Genomic DNA, 21,821 nt, shown 5'->3' with positions numbered 1-21,821 from the left:
GGATGGATGAGACTAAAGCTTGCACGAAAAGGCTAATTATATATTAAATAATTATTTTCTTCGATAAACATGGAGTAATATGGATGTAGTGCATTAAATCAAGATATTTAATAGAAAGATCCTTTCAACAGAGGTTCTCAGAAAATATAGCTGCTGTTCCTCTTGTCAGGCCAGACATTTTAAATGGTGTCTTAGCTCATCATCTGACCTCTAAAGAGAAACTGACTTTATTGTCATCATAGCTGTAATATTTTATGTAGTAAATGAAGTGTCAAGTGTGTCAAATGGGCATAGTCAAATTATGCTCATCATAGCTGATAAATTAAAAGCCAAATACAAGTTAAAATACATTGTTACATTTATTTCTGTAAAATTCATGAAAAAAATATACAAATATACAGTTTAACAAAACCAATACCTCAGGCCTCAACAAGACTTAATGTGTAAAACCATATATGTACCAAATATAAAATGTGTAAAAATCCATACTATTTTTACCTGAGGGTATAACCTCATTGGAAAGCATACTGCTGTAAAAAAATTATTTATTTTTTCACAAATTCCAGTATCTACAAAGTATCATGTCTTTATAAACCAGAAGAATGTATATTTTTGCACATTTTGTTTGCTTTGTTTGAATGGGAAGCTTTGTCCCCATTACTCATCATTCATCAACACTTTGATCCATAACTACATTCAGTCTCAAGCCCACAGGAATATGGTCTGTAAGGCCAGCCAGGTGGGTTATAAAAGTCACCTCTTCAATTTCCTGGAAGGACAAAAAGTGTTTGTGGTTTGAATGATAATGTAACTTCTAGGGCAATCTCTTTTCTTGTGTTAGAGGGTGAATAGTAAATAAAATAAAATAAAAGAGAGTACTGAGTAGAAGAATGAGTAAAACACACAAGGACACATACTGTTTGGCAGTGCTTTGAAATGGAGTTTTCGCAGTACAGGATATAGTCGATGCGTCGTCCAACCCACGGCTGACCACTCTCTGGATACACCAATTGCTGACCCTTTGCAGGAACAGGGGGTGATATATACTGCTTTCTTAGCTCCTCTCGCTCCAGAGTTCTACACAGACACACAAAAGAAGACATCAAATGAATTGTTTGATGAGTTAAATCCACATTTGTAGTACTGTATTGTGACAGTGGAACCAAGTGTACCTTTGTAGATTTTCTGGGGTATTTATATCATCTTCATACAAGGTGGGCTGCTCAAGCAAAGTACCTTTAAACAAACCATTGTAATACTTTTATAAACAGTCCTTATTTCTCATATACTGTAAATATGCAGCCTTTTTGTGGAGTCAATGTTTAAGTGTAATGGGTTGAAATGTTACAAACCAATGACCCAAGGTTTCTCTTTTCCAGGGCCTGCCCGGCATGGATCTCTGTAATCCTCAAACAGACTATGATTCTGTTCCTGTGCATCATCTAGATGGAAAACATACAGAAATATTAAATAAACTCCTTGAAGATGATTTCAGTAGAAATCTATAAATAGGCACAATAGAAACCTTTCAGAAGCAAAAGCTCACCTGGTGAGCAGTTGTCAAAGTTGAAATCACCACAGAGCACATCAAAAACAACATCCTCATCTGGCTGTTTGTTGGCAGCTTGAAAATCACTAATCCACTTTCTCACCATATTTAGCTGCTCATAGCGAATTTCCCCATCACCTGAGAGAGTGCAGGAAAGCTATCATGAAACATACTCATCTTTGTTTCTTTATTAGCCATTACAAACTATTTTATATTAACCTGAGCAGACCAAATCAGAAAATGGGACTTGCCCTCTGGTGCATGAAGATGTGTGCAGTTAAAATAGCCAACAACATTGTTCTTTTTCCGATTCTGCCCAATTAGCACCTGTGAATATGAAAACAATACTTTATATTTTCACTAGCTTATAAGTATTACAAAATCCTGACTAATGTAGTATATACATTTTGCTAAACAAAAATAAACCGGCAACAACAGTAACTGGTAGTAGCTTAATATACAGAATATATAGTTATATAAAAAAATAGACACCTTAACAGAAAGTAGACCCTTAGCAGCCAGTGCATCTTCTCCACCACCGTTAGGAAACCAGTGGTACTGGGCCTGGAGCACTGGGAATCGGCTTGCTAGGAACAGGCCACTGTTGAAAAACTTGAAAGAAGAACATCTGCCTGGTGGCTGGCAGGCATACACACCAACATCATACAGTATGTGTCCAAATGCAGGTCTTAGTGCTTGGGTCAGTTTCTGTGCAGCTCTCTTATCAAACACCTCCTCCAGGCACAGTATGTCTAGGTTGGCTGGAAACAGTAATGACACCTCCCAGGGTACATCATCCTGCCAGCGGAGACCCTGTGAAAGCAATGCTGGGGGGGCACTCCGGTGACCGTCTTGGCCATGCTGGTTGGAGTTTTGATTAGAACTGACATGGGGAGAATCTGATTCAGTGCAGGGTTCTTTTTTGTCATCACAGGGCACAAAAACCATGTGACTGTTGGACACTGTGACTGAAACATGTCCGTCAGCTGGGTCTGAAGAAATACTTAGTGGGGACTGGGCCTGTCTATCTGTTGCCCCATATGTAGATGAGGTAACTGTGGGGAGTAGGCTGTTGGAGGGGCTGAGTGTACCACAGCTGTTCGGGGAGTCAACAAAAATACGGATATGAGGTCGACACACCCCCTCCACAATGCGCTGACCAATGGCAGCTGCCCTCCGCTGCGTGTGTCCCAGGTTGTTAAATCGAGCTATGCCATCAGGCAAAAGACATAGGTTGGCTGTTACAAAGCCAAATGATGCCTTTCCTGCAAGCTCAAATCCCCTGTGTCTCTCCTTCTCTGGTGAGGATGGCACGACTCTGTGGTAGCAAAAGGGTCTGCGGCAGACCTGAACGGGAGCCCAGAGCAGAAAGCCGAGCAAGGCCAAAGGGGCTGTAGCAAGAAAAAGAAGGAAGAAGATAATTGAGCCAAAAAAGACCGTTAGAGGGTGGAGGTAGCATTCCTGCTCCAGTCGCTGGGTTTGCTCAAGGGTGGTGGACTTGCACACAGCAATGAGGCGATCAAGAAACCAAAAACAAGGCAGGATTAAAACCCATCCCACAGCATGGATGCATGCAACAAACCCATTAGGGAAGGGAGAAGTCTGCAGGGCCATGCTTCTGCACACTCTCTAAGCAACAACTACAATGAACACTGGCAATTCCTGTTCTGGCCTCATTCCTGTAGAAAGTCTCTTCTTCACAGGCTCAACAGGACACTAAAGACAAGAGAAACAAAAGATGTTATAACATGGGTTTGTTATTGTAAAACATAAATATTTACAGTATGAGTTGAATAACTGGTTTTTATCTGACTTCATGCCCATAGACGCAGTTATGGAAACATGAAGCAACTGAAGTTTTTGACATGAGTGCAGTGCAGTTAGGTGCAGCTGTCACCATCTGCAGTGTTGCTAGGGGGGGGGAAGACAACAAAAACGTGAATACCACACCTTTGTGTGCACACATAAATCCTAATTGTGTAAACTCGCTGGGTGTATCAAAGAGAAAACCAAACATTTTTTTCGACTCTTATTTTATATTTATATAATGAATACATTTTAAATAACACCTAAGATATAATGGATTCAGGATACAAACAGAGTGGACAAAATAAAAATAAAACAAAAAACAGTTTCATAGTAGGTAATTTGTCCTTAAACGGCTCCATACAAGGGTTTACTCCCAGTGTAACTAAGACTTTGGCCTTGACACAAAGTGCTTAACATAAATTACATGCAGGAAGCTGCGGAAACAAGCTGATTATACAAATACAGAACACAGTCAGCGTGAGCCGCCATAAATTCAATCATCAGGTCATTTACATTTGTGACATTTCGGAGCGTGGCCAGTCGAACGCGTACTCGAACAGGTTAAGTTAGTGAGAGTCTGAGTAAAGGTAGTCATCCCCAACCAGCTATGCTAAGCTAACACTTTCACCTATTCATTTAGAAAAGGGGAGTCAGAAAGACTTTGTCTCCACAAACGCTGGCGTGTATCTTTATGACCGCATCACGTCGCCGTTTCCTTATAACACGTGGTTAACGATAATGAATCCCCACTTATCAATAGCCTGAGCTACGTGTATCAAATTGCTCACAAATCAAAGCGTGTCACCTGTCCTCCTGCCGTGCAGCGTAATGTAAGCTAGCTTGAAAATAACCCTCCGCTAACGTGTCAGCCCCGACAGTCCTACCTTGGCACGAAAGGTGACACAGTCCTCCCGATGAACCCATACAACGAGGAGCTTGCTATAGCACATTTGTTTAGCGGATTATAGCACGTTCAGGTGAAAACCAGTTTGAGTCTGAAACAAAGATTGACGTCTCAATAAAGTAGCCTGCCCCGAGCAAATGGCATTATTAAGGCACACCCTAATGGCGTTGTCATGGTGTCGGGCCCGTTTGGGCACGTGACCTTCCGTGAGGTGACCTGTTGAAGGCTGGTAGATAAACTCAGGAAGGATACTTACTGTGACCAACACAGTATAGATACACACCTAGTTACAAAGTTAAAAAGCATTTCTGTATATCACATATCTGTAATTTCTTGGCGAGTTGACATAACATTACCAGGGCTGCAAGCAAGTCATGTTTCTTTTTCTGTTTTGGCAATACATTATTCTCATTTGCTTGCCAACAACCTGTAACTTCAAGTATAACACTAAAGACAATTTATGTAAGCAAGAAATGTCATTTTTTGTTTGCATGCCAAACAGGTTGATTTTTTATGTGTTTATTGCTTCAATAAGCTGTGTTCAGTTGGCATTTAAAAGTGTATATGAGCATTATTTGTGGCTTTATCTATCTAATTCAATTACACGCTGGCAATTTCATCATGCAAAAATACTAGCAATATAAAATGTATCTTATCACTTTATTTCCAGTTTATGGGTGGTATGTCTACCAAAGAAGAAGAGGCTTTCTGTCTTTCTCTGCCAATTTGCAGAGACAGGTGAGCACAAGCAGAAGGTCCTTCTGAAGTTTTCCTGGTGCTATGGTCAATATTATCTTTTTTAGAAATTCTGGGCTAATAAAGTCTTTTGTAAAATTGTGGTATTCTTCAGGCCTCTCCTTTAGGATCCCATAAGTATTAATAATAAATTCAATAAAAGTTGGATGAAGTTTTGATTTGTAGCCCAGTTGGTTCAGCTTTTCCATGAGGTCAGCGTACCTCTGAGTGAGATGAAGCCGATAGCCTTCATCTACCCTTCCTGTCAGTGGGTGTGTGCTAACCTGCAACAAGGGATGTGAGAAACCAAGACATTTTCCTGAATCAAAAAAGTGGACTGTATGTATTTTCTAAATGACAAAATGAAAGGTTTAAATTTGAACACCTCAAATATTAATGAAAGATTTCTAACCTCAATTATCTTATCTGGTATATTGAGCACTGTGAAACCATAAAGCCTTTTGTGACCCTGGAAGACATGGGACAGAATCCTTCTATCCAACTGGTAGGCGATCTCTCCTATAAACCTGTCTGAATCTACAAAAAAAATTATATTATTATTATAATATATTTTTTTAATTAGAATAAAATAACTTCTCTAAAATTTCTCCTTGTCAGGTATCATTCACCTTTGACATCAATAGGAGACTCAGCCAGGCAGCTTTCACCGTTCGCTTCCTCACTTGGGGTTGTGTGCATTGAGCATTGGATGAAAGCATTGAAGTCAACAGGGGACGAGGTCGGGGCTTCATCTCTGAATTGTTTTTTTTGCAAGTGTTTTGTGAAATGTCGCTCATCAAAGGTTTGCCATAGACCAGATGTTTTTTTCCCTAATGGCAAGCAAACTAAAGAAAAAGCCAGGCATTCTTCTCATGCATATTGTACATTTTATATGAAGCACTTTGTTGTAGAACGCTAAATAAATGGTGTCTAACAAGATGGACAACAATTTCACTGAAAGTACAACAATGCAATTATAACAAATACATAATAATTCATCAGATTCTACATTTACCAACAAAATAATATTTGTTATTGTGTATTTAAAGAATTTTTTTTACAGAAGAATTACCTACTAGGCTACAGTTTTGGGGAGATGACATTATAATTGAAGGTAGCAAACCCAGTTAAACAAAACATCCATCCATCATCTGTAACTTTTTATCCTGTTTAGGGCTGGAGCCTATCCCAGCTGTCATTGGGTGATAGGTGGGGTACACCCTGGACGGGTCCCTAGTCTATTCCATGGTCAACACAGAGACATACACAGACAGACAAACATTCACACTGAGATTCACAGCTACACCACAATTTAAAGTCACCAATTAGCCAACATGCATATCTTTGGACTGTGGGAGGTAACCAGAGCACCCAGAGAAAACCCACAGGAGCACAGGGAGAACAAGTAACAAAACATCTCCTTTCTAAAATAAAATTATTTTCATTTTCTTGGAAAGATAAAAAACCAACCTTTTGAATGTATTATAAATATACTAAGATACCAGATAACCATAACAAAGACCAGTTATGGTTTCAAGATAATCACTTTGGATTTGTAACGCTCAACATCCTATGAAATTCTGCTTCAACATTCAGTTGGATAAATTAGTTTTTATTTGTTGGAAATTTACTCCACTCACAAAACAATAGGGGTATTCGAATTGCGGGTGAAATTTCAGACCGCACCTAAAATGCACTACAACCTTTACAGGAGCTTAATTTGACCTTTTTTAAACTTTTGAATGCACATGTCCAGCTGTTCAATGTATCAGTGCTTATTGCATAACATTCTGTTCTCTGATAAAGTGATTGACCACAAAGATCACAATGTGATTATTGACCACTAAATGTTCTGGTTCAATGGCAATTTGTATTTGAATGGTCCTCTTCGTCATGCTGTTCACATTTTGACATCATGAAGCCAAGAGGACACATGACAACTGACAAGTTATTTAGACGTTGACATTTTTTGTTGTGGTATACCCACCACTGTTAGCTTTTGTCTCTATAAATTGAGATGAAGAAAATTGCCAATGCATGCTTCTACTTAAATGCCTGACTGTCACGATATAATATATATCACTGTAACATGAATGTTTTACATTTTCCATAAATTTCACCCGAAAGATGAATATCCCTAACTTTTTGTGAGTAGTATATATATGCTGACATCATAGACTAAAAATCTAGTGGCAAAATAAAAACACTCACTACCTGTTCGCTCCAACTGAGTTACATCGTTGAAGTTCTGCAACCTGGCTCTCAAGTCTTGGTTTTCCTTGACCACACTTATCGTCACCTTCAATTGATCGTTTTCCTGTTCAAGTCTTTCATTTTCCAACTGCAAGGCAACAATGCTTTGTTCTGGGTCCATTGTGGGTTTCCTAGTTTCACTGCTGAGCCACAAGCACCAAAAAGTTTCAGGATACTGTCAGAATGAATTTGTATCAACTCACATGATTCTCTGGTTCTATCAGGCATTTTTCACCTGATACAAAGGATTGAGACAAGGTGTAATAAAAATGTCTTACCAAACAGAAAATGTACTGTGAATGCTTCGCCATTGTAAGGATTTTCCAAGCAAAGCTGAACTGCCTTTGCTGTAATAGCTGAAATGAAATGTGGCTCCCTTATATACTGGTTAGGCAAGCTTCAAAGCCAGGCAGACTTAAAAATGTCAAAGGCAATTATGTGATGTCATCGATGATGTAATCGATTTGAACAAGTATAAAAATCTTAAGAAGTATAAGAGATATTAAAATGCCACATATAAGCATTAATGTCCTTTATAAGGTGAACATTTTGAAGTTTAAACTGTGTTTCTAGCTAAAAGTATGCCAAAGTAGTTAGACGGCAAACATGTACGGAAGACAGAAGTCAGAATAATAATGTGTTGACATAAACAGATTTATCGCCCTGACGACTGAGGAAACCTATCCTATTGATAAAGGCCACAAAACAATTGATTTGGTTTAGAAAATGATATGCCCTTCTCCAGAGCTTTCAAGTTCAGTATTACAGGACCTACACATTCCAACACATTACACTGCAACAGAAAAATGTGTTATTAAAAAATAATAACATAAAAAACAAGTTACACTTGGTGAAGCAGTAATCCTAAACAATGCAATCACCACACCGTACTAAACTATACTGATTGCAATAGGCATGAAGTCAAAACTACTTTTTTGTCGGAATTTCTAGCTGTTCTTCTTCCTGTTCATCAGCCCCTTGCGCTTCCAATAATAGAAAGAATATAGAGGAAGATGTTGATGACATCTGTGTATAGGTGAAGAGCAGCAAAAATGTATTCCTCAGGACTCAGGGCCAGTTGCTTGTTCCCAAGGAGCAGCTGCGTGTCAAAAGCCAAGAACTGTAACAAAAGAAATTTACAGAATTTACAGTGATCAAAACATTAACTGGAGTGAAACAATGAGATCTGTTTTCTTTGTACTTAACAAATCTTCTGGAAAGCAACAGGTATTGTAGCCTCATCACAGCATATAAGAGTTAAAAATTATTTGGAGTATTAGTTTCTTACTTAATCGTGCCTTCTTTTATGGTTGTATTACTTGTGTACTTGTGTGAAACATATTTGTTTTAAATGCAGCCAGACCATCATTATCGTAATGGTCATCTAAATACTTTTAAGTACTATACAAAGGCTGGTTAGTGTGATCATAGCTGGATTTCAGCAACACGTGTAATTGGTAATTGGTATGCAGTTTTACCCTATTTTGAAACTGGAAAGAAAATTACAATTACAACATTATGCCTCTGTGAATCAGTCAAGTTGCAGTTTACATGCTAGTCTGTCCAGACTCATATATTAAGCAATTGGTCTATGGGTCCAAGTAAAAATTTGTTGCAGAAGTAATAAGATTCCTACAGGCACTTACAATCTTGGCAGATAAGAGATGAATGACTTTGTTAAATGAGTTGACTTTTCCCCACCAAAATCAGTTTATCGTTGAGTCCTTCTAGATACTTTATGGGATTTGAAGAAATTTCACGAGAGCGTTTCTGTGATATCAAATTCAAATAGCAAATTTAAAGAAATCTCTTCAAGACATTTGAAGAAATTCTTGAATCATTTCTATGATAGCACAGTTTTAATTTGTTGCAATTTTTTTAAATCTTTCAACACATTCCTGAGACATCATGTTCACTAGAATGAAATGGACAGACAACCTGAAAATATAATGTTACCAGCTATGGCTATCACTGATGCATCAGTCAACATGATCATATACATTAAAACTAGAAGAAATAAAGTTTGTCTAAGGACTTACACAGGTGAAAAGCAACGCTCCCAATCCAGCATACACAATGTGCAGAATTCTGTTATGGATAATGATGCAGAGAATGCTGAAGACGATCAGGACAATGAGACACACGAAAAGCATGCCGTAGCAGGAGGTAAAGTCATACTTGGTCTGCAGGAGGAAGCCAAAAGGGAAATCACTGTGTGATTGCTGTACATGATATACACATGAAACGTAAACTGACATTTACAGACCTGCAGAGAGAAGATCACCACTGTGAAGCACACAACTGCTGTAATGCCTACTGCCATGATCACTGAGTCAGTGTCGTGGTAGCTCGCGATCATTCCCACCATGTAGGACATACTGAGGGTCAGGACAGCCTGAAATTTATTAAAACAAATACATGAGTAATGTTTGACATGTCTGGGAGTGTAGTTCCAAGGTATGAAACAAAGAAATTGCGGTTAAAACATGTATGTGTATATACCAACTTAAATTAAATGTCTGTATCTAACAATTGTAGACTGAAATGTCCTAAAAACACAGTTAGGTTTTCAGCAAGGAAACTTATATATTTAGTTTTTAGAAACATTCTTTCTTAAATGACATTAATATATAAAGCAGAATGCCTACACAATAACCATTCAAGAGTCCAAATCTGATAACAGTCTCTAGAACTGCAATTCCTCGCCTTTGTTTCCTGTTCAGAGCATTCTTACCAGTGCAACTAGGTTCCATGGATGTCTTCGGCGAACATTGCCACAGCAGCTGATCACACAAAGTGACACAAAGAACACGGCGTATGACACCAGATAGGTCCAGACATTGACAGCAACAAACATCTTCACTGGTTCCACAAAGGTGAAAAGGGCCACAAAGGCTAAAGTCACCATCAGCTGAGTAGTTAACACCATGAATACCTGGTAGAAAAAGCAGCAGATACACAGGATTTCCAACAACAACGACACTTTTTTATACCACAGTATAAAAAGTTCTCCAAGCAGGGTATGTTAAGGTTAATTCTTCTTCAGAATATGACTATGAAACTCTATCTAATAAAAAAGTAAAAAATAAAAGTAATAAAATAAAAGTAAAATAAAAGTAATAAAAAGTAAAAAAATTCTATTGTTAAGATTCTACATTTGGAGGACTTTGTATGTTACCACTGAGCCATTTATACTATATTGTGTAGTATTTTGCAAATATTTAACCGAGAACCTCTTAATGGATAAAATAACTTAACAGGTAAAGAAGTTACTTCAAACATAATTCACTGTAGTTATTCACTGCTCAATGATTTTGAAAACTACCTACAACCGGCTCATAAATCCAGACGAATTATTCACATGGCTCCTTACCTTTCGAATAAATGCTCTTCTTATTATCTTGTTATCTAATCCAAAATCAAATACTTCATTATCTTCAAACGGTGGCGGTGGATCCTCCTGGTTATTGTACACACCTACCAGAAACATAAAATTGATGAATTTGACACAAAACACACTTCCTATCAATATGACACGAGGTTGAGTTACTAACAATTAGAGTCATTAAAGCCGGCGTTTACGACATATCCCGATCCGCCTTGAGGATTCATGGCCACCCCAAAAGCTCCAGGAACACTTGGTCCAAAAGCAGCTGGTGGGGGGCACGGAGGACCACAAGGTGCTGCGCCCCCTTGCAGGTTCGGGCTTTGCATGTTTGTGTCAAGTACCGGAGGAAACGCTGGATGTCCGGAGAGCAATGGTGGAGAGCTGGTCTTCTCGGTGGTCATCTCTGGCTTGGATCGTAAGCGGAGACTTACTGAAGGTGCTGGTCTATTGGGATGGCGCTAAGAAGCATAAAATAAAAAGATGACATATGTAATATTTGAATTAGGAAATAAACAGCACCATTTAAATGAAGACGGCAGTGTACAGTGCGAGACGCTGTGAAGGCACGTGACGATACTGACTTCCGGGTAAATATAAAAACTAACAAGCATCTACGACACTTTTAATTCAAAAAAATATTTATTGCTTATTATATTTGCATGTTGTTCAGTTTTCAACACTAAATATAGGATCAGTTCTAGGCCTAAACGAGGGTTAGTGTAAAAAAATATATTCACGTGTCTAAATGAAGAAATAAAAGCCCCTCATACCCACCACCTCAAGACAAACAAAATATAAAAAACTTTCTAAAAAGATATATATATATATATATATATATATATATATATATATATATATATATATATATATATATATATATATATATATATATATATATATTTATATTTATATTTATATTTATTTATTTATTAAGTCAACGTCTAAATCTCTTTGAAGTCCTTATCTTAGTCATTGGTTTGTGTGTTTTTAAACCGATTTAAACCATCTAACAAGACATTTGCTGGGTTCTTTCTTCCTGTTTCAATGTCGAGAACATGAGAACTTCCCCTTACTTGTATTGTAACGTCAAATGTACAAAGATCCGACGGTTCCCAAATAAAAGTTACCATATAACATTTTGCTGATAACCTGCCTCCAATATTAAAGCGCACCTAGATATCGCTCTACATTTAACTAATTTAACGTTTTTTCACTTAAGACTAGTCGCAACCATTTAGCCTACATGATTTATACGCGATTTTATATTTGACATCACATTAACACATAAAACTAAGCAATAATTGGGGTAAAAACGCGTCAATCGCAGCGCAGTAATAAAATCGAAACTTAGCGTAAAGCTTCGACACGGGCGATCATCGTTTTTGTTTTTTTTACTCAACAACAAAGTTCACGCTAGCCAAACGAAAAGCAACACGATTGTGTCTTTCAAAGCTACTCACGCTACTGGCAATCGGCGTGTTAATCCAACTGATTTACAAGAAAATAATTTGTGGTGATTTTTGCAGATTCTTAGTCCCACTTCGAAAATGTATTTCTTCTTTTTGTGCACTTAATGCTGGGAAAACGTTCCCCCCCTGCCCCGCCTCCGTGGGTTAACGAACGTAATGCCGCGTTCAGGTGACTTCGGATTAAGGGCGAAATTGTTAATAATCCTAAATTCTACGAGTTTCTTGAGTTCGTTTCATCCAACAACAAACCATTGTATGACCACAGCCTCGGTTGTGTATACTGGAAATAACGCACATAAAAAATGCAGTCATATATTAACTTTGCATTACATGAACGATTATACGTTGGTATAAAATGCCAATTTGAATTTGATGTGAATGCAGCAGCATTGTCTTCAAATATGATTGATTTTGATAATATCTCTAATCTATAATATTTTCTCTTAAGGGAGACAGTAAAGTAATCCTAATCCTAATCCCCCTCCCCATTGTATCCCAGGACCCTGTTCTTTAAAAGTGAATTACAACATGGGGAAACAAGGCTAAAATCATCCTGTCCATTCCCATCCAGTTCCTAGAAAGCAGTTAAATTGTAACTTCACTCAGACCTCACTTGTGTTTGCGCTTTACAAATGGACAAGTGAGCAGAAAGTTTAAATCACCCATACAAAAATCGAATATATGATAAGGTATTAGTATAGGCAAAATGAGCAATCCTTTGTTTGTCTGAGAAATAATCATGTTAATGCAGGTACATGAGGTAGGAGCGTTACAATGTTTAGTTTGAGGTTTTTGATTTGTTCAATTTCACATAATATGGAGGATATCAGCTACTTTTACCAACAACTCTGTAACATTGGAAGGACATACTATATCGGAGTAACAGCAAGCAAGATTAATGTAGCAAAAACATCTGCAGTGATTTATAATGTAAATAATGGCATGCATGAAAACCCTCCAGTAGTATTTGTATGTGTAAATCAATTTTAAAAATCTGCAATCCATTACTAGCTAGTGACTCAAGCCTCTTCATGCATAACGTTTCAGTTGCATTTTGTACATTGCAGAAGTAAAGTTACTTATATTATTATTACATAAAAAGCTATGGTTATCACACCGATTTATTATAGTTTAGATGTATACATGGCTGCATTATTTTGCTATTGTTTGTTTTTTTTTATTCACAACTGTGGGACACACCTGATTTTATTAAACAAATAAGAGGATGTGAACAAAATTGAAATTATACAAAATAGAATAAAAATGTTGAAGGTAATTTCTTTTTATTTCACAAATTACATGTGCATTTCTTTGAGTCATGCAATAAAAATGCAAGGTGAAACAGATACCCTTACATTAGAAAACATTTAATGTCAAGACATCAAATGTAAAAAAATGTAAAAAGTTGACAGTTATTTATTATTATCAAACTGCTGAAGTATAAAAAGCAACATTAATAAGGATCTATTTTAGACAACAATATTAAGTCTACAGAAAACAGAAAAAAGCATTTGACTTATTGCTACCTTTCCACTCATATTTTGTTCTTTATACACAGTGTAGTGCTTTGTTAAGCCACATTTCAACATACATAATGCTTCTCGATCATGTGAGATGCAGCAGCACATATTGACATGTTCTAATGTAGACTTCATCCTAAAGCATGAACACAAATACAGGGTTTATCTTTGTAAGGCTTCATAATAAATACATAAATAGCATAATTTAAAAAGGCACATTAGGAAACTTTAGTTGTTTTTTTTTTTAAAAGGAAAGATTTACATTCAACAAAGTTTCTTCCTTTCTGCTGAGCTTACTTTAGGTTTAATTTAAAGGGAAGAAAAGTGAGCACTTTTACCAGCATTAGCTGCATTTTGTCTTTTGTACCATTAAGAAAATACTTTTTACAACGGAACTAGGAGAGGCTATCTAATCTATGTCACTCCAAACTGTTTTAAGAAAAAAAGAGGAACAACCCCAACAAAACACTGAATTCACTATAAATATCTGCATAGCTTTACCAAACAAAGTAATTGTTCAAAACTATTAAATACTGAAAACTGCATGGTGATACAACATGCTGTTCCCATGTGTATTGCATGTTTTAGCTGGTTTTCAAAGTAGTGGGTAGGAAACCTGATCATAAGACATAAATGTATCCGAGTTTATACAAATTCCACTGAAATAAATTCATAAATTTCAGCAATGGTTAACATGAGGTCCAGTGTAAGTGTACTTCAGCTAACAATTTTACTGCTGAATAAATATTAAATATTATATAGTCATAATAGATATAAATATTAAATAGATGTAATAGTGACAGAATACTGATCTCCTTTCAACAGAATATACAGTAGTTCCTCATTTGTCTTCATATTTTTGATTTTCCTCAGGCTCTTTGGACTGCTAAGCTAAAATCTGGGTGTGATGCCATCATTCAGCTTCTACTGTATTTCTACTTATAACTTTGTCTTATTCAAAGTGGGAGTTGACCTCCACTGTCCTCCTTTTAGCTAGTTTGGATTTTTTTACTGCATGCGATCTGTCTGGAGCTGCTGTGGTTGGTACTGGCTGAAAGCAGCAGCAGCAGCAGCAGCTCCTGGAGTGGCAGCAGTTGCGAGTGGCTGCTGGACGTATCCATACCCTGCTGTAGTCATGTAGCTTGTTGGTGCTGGTGAGGCCGCGTATGGATACTGATCATAGGCAGCGGCAGCAGCAGTGGCAGCAGCTGCAGAGTACTGAGCATACGCTGCTCCTGTGTAGTCAAGGTATGGAGAAGTGGCAGCAGCAGCTGTTGCTGTAGCAGCAGAAGGTTGTACATGAGGAATCACCACACTGGGTTGGACAAAGGCCTGAGGGTAGATGTAGTGAGCAGGGATCCTGTAGGATACAAAGACATGGGTAAAAGCAGAGCCACGAGCAGTTACCTGTCCAACGGTGAAACTTAATTCTGGAAAACTAAAAAGCAGGCGCCAAAAATATGTCAATCCAGTCTCCAGAACACAGCAAATCCATTCATTAACAACAGAAAACCCTACCTAGAAATGAAAAGTTAAGAAAGCAGCAAAACCAAAAAGGAACACAAGCGCAGATTTAAAAAAAAAAAAAAAGCACCAGAATCTTAAAACACAGTAAGGCATTAAAAGAAGACACAGGCCAGCTCTGCACCCAGTGTTTTACTGAAAAGTTTACAAAATGTGAGCCTATTGCACAGCACCGCAACATATCAAGAAAAAAAGTGGACATTATTCTATCCGCATACTGAAGCACCACAAATACAGGCATGCCCACACATGTTAATACGTCCTTAAACACAAACACGTAGGCTTTCTATCACTTTTACATTAAAATTAAGCAAATAAGATATGCAATAGGCTCTGACACATTGTTGGAGCCATTTCTCCTAAAAAGAAGAAATCTTTTTAACAATTTTAAAGGAAAAAATGGTTTGGGGGGCATTGGAAGAGCAATATTCTACATTAGATAAATACAAGCCTGTAATATCTGAGTAAATGTAAACTTGCGTTAAGTGCTGAGTAAGTATACTGAGGGGCAGGTGTAAAACTGTTATATTTGTCCATAGACAAGTTCCCCCTCCCCTTCTGACACACATACAGCCCCCACACACAAAGATACACACGCCAACTTGACTGACAAGCGAGGCTGGAAGCATGCTATTTTTGCTCCCCTTGTCATCTCCAAAGTACAAGCTGATCTTCTCCTTCAGTAACGCATGGCAGGGCACTCGTGCACTGTAATGGCTGCCTACACCACTGAATTGTCTCAGTGATTTTTCTGAGTTTACTTCTTTATCATCAGACTAGCAGTATTCTAGCTGGTGAAGAAGTGGTGATATTGTTACCAGGGCTGTAGCGTATGATACCCTGCTGTAAAGAGCTATCTTTGCTACAATGGCTGACGCATAATTGCCACAGATAATGTTACATGGTTTGTTTATAAATCTTATTGAATGTCATCTTCAAAGATGGAAGCTACCATACTGCTATTATTTCTGATTTTGACATCAACAGAAAGAGGTGGAATGAACATTTTGTGATTGTACAAGTTAGGGACCAAATAAGGATGCTTTATAAATCACCAGAACACATGGGTAATCCCCGGCACGTAACCCGAAGGCCTCATGGGCACATGACTCGGTCCACCTGTTGTCCACAGCCAGGCGGCCCTGTCTGGGCCATACATTATTAACAGCGCTGTCGAGTTACTCCCATTTTCCATTTGAATTTGAGAGGCTGTGGAGATCACTATAGCCAACAGCTGCTGCCGAAGAGACTGGCTAAGATCTGTGTCTCCAACCTACAGTGCAGTGAACATTTGTGCCCTCTAGATTTAAAAAAAATAACTCAGGATTTGTTTAGTTGTTGTTAAACTAAGTAGTGATTCCATAATCAGTCCTACAATTGGTGAATACACAATCTGATCCACCATTCAACTGGAGTCTTAACATACGAAAGTGACTTTCTTCACAACACTGGTGCTTTAATAATAGTGTACACAGCGGGAGGGGGGGGCAACTTCTCGGCTTCTCTATGTGCGTTTTCATTCCTCCTGCACATTTTATTTTTAGCGTTACATGGCAGCCACTGGAACTATTAAAAAATTTCAAAACATGTTGTTGGGTACCTGTCAATATACGCTACAAATGACAGCAGTGGGTTAATATTTAAAAGAAAAACAAAAAAACCACAGCATCATTGGTAAGGAAACAGAAAAAGAACTCCCACATGCAAGCCAGTGTTTGTTTTGTTGCAGGGGATCGATTTCGAAATTAACACAGTGTGAGTGGTCATCAGCCCCCTTTTGACAACAAAACACAGTCAACTTAGGGTTAACTACAAATTGGAAAAAATAAACCACAGGCTAAATCAGAAATAAATCATTAAACAAAAAAAAAAAAGAATCAACACCCCATTGCAGTTACAACTCCCTATCAAAACTCTCCAAGTCTGCACAAAAACCTCCTGCACTCCCCACCTCCCGCACTGCAAGTAGAAAATTAGCACACAGTTAAGCTGAAAACCACATCATACTGAAAACAAGGCACACACCAGTCTATGTACTATGTAAAACTGAAAAACAAACAAACAAACAAAAAAAAAAACATAAGACTTCCATGCATCTAGTCACCATTTCAGTTTGTTTGTGTATGTCAGAGTATACAGGTAAGACTTTAGTGCTCTGCCCAATGCAGACTCAGCTATTCCTCAAATCATCATGTCCCTTCATCAGCTATTTTAACCGTTACCGATCCTGTCAGATCAGAGAGAGATAGACAACATGAAGTCAAGTGCTGTAATGGCTGGAGACACATGTTCACTTCCTTCACAGTCAACGCCAAAGTGAGGGGTACAAATTCACACTCACATATCCTCATTCAGGATTTACCAGGAGGAGGCAACAATTAAAAAAAAGTTGTTTACAACAATAATAGCTGTTTCAACTTAGTGTTTTTATAAAAGCAGACTTTGTGAAAGAAGCAGAGTAACATACCCATAAGGTCTTTGGATGAATGCTGGGTGGATCTGAGGCACACCAAAAGCAAATCCTGAAACAAAAATAATAATTATTAAAGTTTTGTGAAACATCTTGGAGATTTATCAAGAACAGTGGAGTTGATTTTGGAGATAGTGGTTTTATGCTTTGCAAGGCTTTCAAAGAAAGTGGAAAAAATATAATCAAGGACATGTGGGCTAATTTTCCTAATGTCACCGTGAATATATCCTATTTAAATTTTCTAATTTCTATCTAATGAAACTGTATCTACTTCTTGAACCTTGGTGTTGCTCACTGTGTGCAATGTGTGTGGGGAATTTTAAAGTCAATCTAAGGTGTGAAATACAGTCTCTCACCTGGCTGTATGACCCTGGGCTTGGCCCCCAAATAGGCCAGATTCACATTGGCTTTCCTTCCATCTATAATGGGGTTGGGGTCTTTGCAGGCTCGGTCAGCAGAGGCCCGGTCTGCCATGGTCACCTACAAGAAAAAAAAAAAAAACATTTTCTATTCACTTTTGGGAAATGTCAAGTCTGGCAAGTGTGATCAGGGGTTATCCACCAATTGTGGACCACCTGTTTTGTTCCAGCTCAGACCTAAAAACGTCTGATCACCTCTCCTGTTCCAGACCCTTAGTAAGCCATGGCTTTCCAGTGTCTGCCACAGTAACAGCTACAAATGAACTATTTCTAACCTGGCTGTCACACAGAACAGGAAACCATGTCCGAGTTCACTTTCAGATATGCCCCCGTACTTGCTCAGTTTACTTTACCCCGATTACGCACATGTGCAAGCAACTTTAAAACCACTAAAATGTTTCATTTAGTTCACTTACGAATCCATAACCTCGGGATTTCCCTGTCTGTCGATCAGTTATGACCACAGCCTCCTCGATGTCCCCGAACACTTCGAAATATTTCCTGAGACTTGAGTCGGTTGTGTGGTAAGGAAGACCTCCCACAAAGATCTTAGTGAAAGTGGTGTCTTTCTGTGCCGAGTGCATCATTTGTGGATGCGTTGGAGCGATATTCTGGAAGCTGTAAAGATAAAGTGAAGAACGGAGAGCTGGATCAGGGAGAGTCTAAGGACAGCCAGTCTCCCCACAATGTGACTGTGGATCCAGGGAAGAACACCTGTTAGTCTGTAGCAGGAAATTTCCCAGTTGTCATTGTGTGACACAGATACTTAACTCCACCCATATCTAGACCACCACGCTGTGCTCAGGCTGCCTACTGTCGCACAGCTGCTAAACCGGTGGCAAGGACACGCTGTGCGAAAATAAATGTAGAAAAACCCAGAATAAGGTTCTTTGATTTTCCTAATAAAGCGAGAAGAGATCTGGGCAAAGGCAGAAGTCTGAGACGACGTGGACTTTCAGATGTGTGTTTTACATTTAGTATAAAATCATGTGACTTATAAGTTTTTCCCGCAGTGGAACCTCATGCAGACAACAAAGCACATCAACAGCCAAAGTGTATTTCACACGTTATTTATCCGTCCCTTGTTACGTTTTCTAATCTTAATCAGTCATTTTCTAAGAAACCATATTCACGAAGGATTGACAACTGAACAGGAATACAACAAGCGAACCTGTTGCCTGCTATATTCCCAGGACTGGCAGGATTAAATCGGTCACTGTGGGCCCTTGGAAGAGTGACCTAGCTCATTTGCTAAACGAATCATGTTATCTACACTCACTGTACAGATGGTTAGACCAGCACTGAACCTTCTCTAGTATTGTTTGGTTGCTGTCAGCCAGCAGCCTGGATTAGCTCCACTGGGTGACACTATTCTTCATTCGTAAACAAGCTGCTCAGCTTCTGACTGCTCGGACAAGGTTTGACATGTAGCAGTATGAATGAAATTATGCCCTTTCTTATAAAATCTAAAGTTTTCAGTGAAACTACCCTGTCCAAATCATTTTCAGTTAGGTGTCAGTAATTTACGAAAACTTGAAAGGATCAAAGATTCTGGCAGATTCATGCCGTGTACAATGTTTTGATAAAGCCTCCTATGCTTTTTCCTTTGTAAAATGCACTCCATCATAATTTAAAAAGCACATCATCAAATTACAGAAACAGCCAAATCCACTGCAGTTTTGACCTCACTCTCCTTAGTGGTATGATATTATTAAGGTCTCATGAGTGCAGTGGTATTTTCTGTTTTATGAATTTCAAGCACATTAGATTACTAGATAGATGATTAGATAGATAATTGTCACATCATGAATACTAAAATGACAACTAAAGTACGCCCCACCATAAAAACATCTGGAAACTAAAAGCACAAATTTGAAGGGAACTAAAGCTTTCTAAATAAAAAACATAAGATTTGATCAATTCAATTAAAAAAATGCTCTGATAAAGAGTCCACACATACATTGATTGTAAATGTTCTATTTTAGAACATTTTGTACCAATAAAAACAGTTTGAGATACATTATAAATACAATTCTGTACATTATAATAGTGTAAATTCTATGTTCTATGTTCAAATTTCTATTTACAACTCCTTATGAGGGAGAGCAGCTTTGTTCTCTTCTTTAAAGTAAGGTCTTGGGTTTCTTTAATTTACTTGTAGTAACAGCTTGATTATATATCTACTTTTGAGTCAATTCCACAGTTTCTTCTTCTTCCATTAAAATGTGTTCATAGGACAACAATTCTCTGTAACTAAACAACTTCAGCACTTCTGCATCCTGTCCTCAAAAGACAAAAGTGCATTGTTGAGTACCTGCCTACACAAAGTGTTGTTTATCTGACAGTTAGCATAGAGAATGCAGATGGACAAGTCTTCAATCAGTCTGTTAGACTGAATGGCATTCTGAATGTCTCTGGGCATCAAGATATACACACATGTTTCAAGTTCATATTGTTAGTTGCTGTGACAGTGAACATGTTATGGCAAGTTCAATGAGTAGTATGGGGTTTATGTGCCTTTCATTCTGGAAACAGGGTGACAGGGCATCAGTATATTGGCAGATTTAAGTGATAACAGTTTTTCAGTCCCATCAGATAGAAACACCTTTTTCATTAGTCGGAAGACAGTTGGCAAACTCTCCAAGAATCCTTTCCAGTGCAAGCCTTCAAACAGCAAGAGTCTCATGCTGGATGGGGATTATTTCCTCCACAGTGTTACAGTACTTAAACAAGATAATTAAACATGCTACCTGCAGTCAAACACTGAAAGCAACTCAGGTTTTGCAGATTTGTCCTCTGTTCAGGGTTTGTGGCATTTCTCCTAAAGATATGGCACTAATCTTTACTTGGAGGCAGATAAATTCTGAATACCTCCAGATACATACATTAGAAAAATAACACATTACTTATAACAGCAGATATGGAACCGTAGTTCTTTGGTTACCCCTGACATATCATATTGATGTAATTATCAATGTTTATTAACAGTAGTACATTCTTAATCTTCATATACCAGTTTACTCCACTATGAGCCTCAGCGGAGGAGACATTGTCTTATAAAACAATTATATCTAAAGTTCAGACACTAATGTAAGAAAGTGAATGTGGTTAGTATTTCCATATGAACTCCCAGTTCAAAGTTAGGTTCCCTATCAAAAATATCAGCATGTAGAAAACTCAGATATGTGCATAGTGAATTCTCAGTGAACAGTTTTTTGGGATTAAACCTTCATTAAATGCACAGGTACAATATGCTTCAGAGGAGGAGACAGGCCTACAGAATATGTCTGCTCAGTGACTGCAGTTCACCCATAGGCACAGGATCTGAGGACCACCCTCAGGGCCCTGCTATTCCTCAGAAAGCAGGTGCCTCTTTGTGTCCTATCTGATCAGAGTATGGGGTTCTGTGTCTTTGGAGGACGGTCCTCTGGTGAGACGAGATGGCTTTACAAACACACCGTGGCCTTGGGGGCAGCGGAAATACACTCTGCCCTGGACAGTCCCATTGTGCTTACCTGCAGAAGTATAAAGCAAAACTCTAGCTCAATTGTTTGCATACACTGACATTTACATTTGATGGGTAACACATTTGATAACAACATTTGTGTAATATTTGCACATAGCATGCAACAACATTTAAGATGAGGATCTATAAAATTTAGATACTAGAGAACTGATATGTACCAAAATAAGTACTGAAACATTTACCAAATTAAAAAATGAACTTGACAGTCCTCTATTCTACTAAATGATATTATTACAAATAATGGCACATATATAT

General features: G+C 38.1%; 5 protein-coding genes across 11 annotated transcripts in view; all 5 read right to left on the bottom strand.

Annotated features, from left to right (window-relative positions):
* Positions 1-340: 340 nt before the first annotated feature.
* On the bottom strand, positions 341-4,460 carry smpd5 (sphingomyelin phosphodiesterase 5). The gene is made up of 7 exons (XM_067510414.1): positions 2,042-4,460; positions 1,801-1,876; positions 1,547-1,687; positions 1,353-1,442; positions 1,173-1,236; positions 918-1,077; positions 341-769 (listed from the first exon to the last, which is right to left on the bottom strand). The coding sequence occupies exons 1-7, from the start codon at positions 3,161-3,163 to the stop codon at positions 665-667; spliced, it is 1,758 nt and encodes a 585-aa protein (XP_067366515.1). The 5' UTR covers positions 3,164-4,460; the 3' UTR covers positions 341-664.
* A 388-nt stretch (positions 4,461-4,848) lies between these two features.
* Positions 4,849-7,627, bottom strand: LOC137130358 (speriolin-like protein). Its single transcript, XM_067510418.1, has 4 exons — positions 7,212-7,627; positions 5,627-5,842; positions 5,410-5,534; positions 4,849-5,281 (listed from the first exon to the last, which is right to left on the bottom strand). Exons 1-4 carry the CDS (start codon positions 7,369-7,371, stop codon positions 4,949-4,951), a joined length of 834 nt encoding a protein of 277 aa, XP_067366519.1. The 5' UTR covers positions 7,372-7,627; the 3' UTR covers positions 4,849-4,948.
* A 430-nt stretch (positions 7,628-8,057) lies between these two features.
* On the bottom strand, positions 8,058-12,262 carry grinab (glutamate receptor, ionotropic, N-methyl D-aspartate-associated protein 1b (glutamate binding)). 3 transcript variants are annotated; one of them, XM_067510417.1, is made up of 8 exons: positions 12,099-12,262; positions 10,805-11,096; positions 10,624-10,727; positions 9,985-10,185; positions 9,517-9,645; positions 9,290-9,433; positions 8,897-9,020; positions 8,231-8,370 (listed from the first exon to the last, which is right to left on the bottom strand). In XM_067510417.1, the coding sequence occupies exons 2-7, from the start codon at positions 11,037-11,039 to the stop codon at positions 8,928-8,930; spliced, it is 906 nt and encodes a 301-aa protein (XP_067366518.1). In that variant the 5' UTR covers positions 11,040-11,096; positions 12,099-12,262; the 3' UTR covers positions 8,231-8,370; positions 8,897-8,927. The 3 variants fall into 3 exon arrangements, with proteins under 3 accessions (XP_067366516.1, XP_067366517.1, XP_067366518.1); XM_067510415.1 differs by lacking the exon at positions 8,897-9,020 and having other exon boundaries at positions 8,058-8,370; XM_067510416.1 differs by lacking the exon at positions 8,897-9,020 and having other exon boundaries at positions 8,058-8,370; positions 12,136-12,244.
* A 1,111-nt stretch (positions 12,263-13,373) lies between these two features.
* rbm24b (RNA binding motif protein 24b) lies at positions 13,374-18,627 on the bottom strand. 2 transcript variants are annotated; one of them, XM_067511248.1, is made up of 4 exons: positions 18,457-18,627; positions 17,978-18,101; positions 17,619-17,673; positions 13,374-14,987 (listed from the first exon to the last, which is right to left on the bottom strand). In XM_067511248.1, exons 1-4 carry the CDS (start codon positions 18,625-18,627, stop codon positions 14,636-14,638), a joined length of 702 nt encoding a protein of 233 aa, XP_067367349.1. In that variant the 3' UTR covers positions 13,374-14,635. The 2 variants fall into 2 exon arrangements, with proteins under 2 accessions (XP_067367349.1, XP_067367350.1); XM_067511249.1 differs by lacking the exon at positions 18,457-18,627 and adding an exon at positions 18,218-18,351.
* A 410-nt stretch (positions 18,628-19,037) lies between these two features.
* The window catches only part of kif13a (kinesin family member 13A), a 37,779-nt gene continuing 34,995 nt past the window's right edge, over positions 19,038-21,821 (bottom strand). For all 4 annotated transcript variants that reach the window (XM_067511238.1, XM_067511239.1, XM_067511237.1 and 1 more), the window contains one exon: positions 19,038-21,555. In XM_067511238.1, the coding sequence (XP_067367339.1) occupies positions 21,422-21,555 (134 nt within the window). In that variant the 3' untranslated portion in view covers positions 19,038-21,421. The remainder of the gene's footprint in view (positions 21,556-21,821) is intronic.

This window comes from Channa argus, chromosome 7 (assembly GCF_033026475.1).
Source record: "Channa argus isolate prfri chromosome 7, Channa argus male v1.0, whole genome shotgun sequence".
NCBI lineage: Eukaryota > Metazoa > Chordata > Actinopteri > Anabantiformes > Channidae > Channa > Channa argus.
The sequence above is the reverse complement of the archived record's forward strand: the minus strand, read 5'-3'. Positions and strand labels throughout refer to the sequence as shown.

Excerpts from the sequence above, each read along its gene's own strand:
- rbm24b (XM_067511248.1), bottom strand. The coding sequence starts at position 18,627 with ATGATGCACTCGGCACAGAAAGACACCACTTTCACTAAGATCTTTGTG. Across the intron at positions 18,102-18,456 it reads AATCCCGAGGTTATGGATTC|GTGACCATGGCAGACCGGGC; the intron begins GTAAGTGAACTA and ends TTTTTCTTGTAG. Across the intron at positions 14,988-17,618 it reads TTCATCCAAAGACCTTATGG|GATCCCTGCTCACTACATCT; the intron begins GTATGTTACTCT and ends TGTATCCTACAG.
- smpd5 (XM_067510414.1), bottom strand. The coding sequence starts at position 3,163 with ATGGCCCTGCAGACTTCTCCCTTCCCTAATGGGTTTGTTGCATGCATC. Across the intron at positions 1,688-1,800 it reads ACATCTTCATGCACCAGAGG|GTGATGGGGAAATTCGCTAT; the intron begins GCAAGTCCCATT and ends GCACTCTCTCAG. Across the intron at positions 1,078-1,172 it reads ACCCCAGAAAATCTACAAAG|AACTCTGGAGCGAGAGGAGC; the intron begins GTACACTTGGTT and ends GTGTCTGTGTAG.
- grinab (XM_067510415.1), bottom strand. The coding sequence starts at position 11,039 with ATGACCACCGAGAAGACCAGCTCTCCACCATTGCTCTCCGGACATCCA. Across the intron at positions 9,434-9,516 it reads TGGTGATCTTCTCTCTGCAG|ACCAAGTATGACTTTACCTC; the intron begins GTCTGTAAATGT and ends TTCCTCCTGCAG. Across the intron at positions 8,371-9,289 it reads GAGCGTTGCTTTTCACCTGT|TTCTTGGCTTTTGACACGCA; the intron begins GTAAGTCCTTAG and ends CTTTTGTTACAG.
- LOC137130358 (XM_067510418.1), bottom strand. The coding sequence starts at position 7,371 with ATGGACCCAGAACAAAGCATTGTTGCCTTGCAGTTGGAAAATGAAAGA. Across the intron at positions 5,535-5,626 it reads GTCTCCTATTGATGTCAAAG|ATTCAGACAGGTTTATAGGA; the intron begins GTGAATGATACC and ends TTTTTTTTGTAG. Across the intron at positions 5,282-5,409 it reads TACCAGATAAGATAATTGAG|GTTAGCACACACCCACTGAC; the intron begins GTTAGAAATCTT and ends CCCTTGTTGCAG.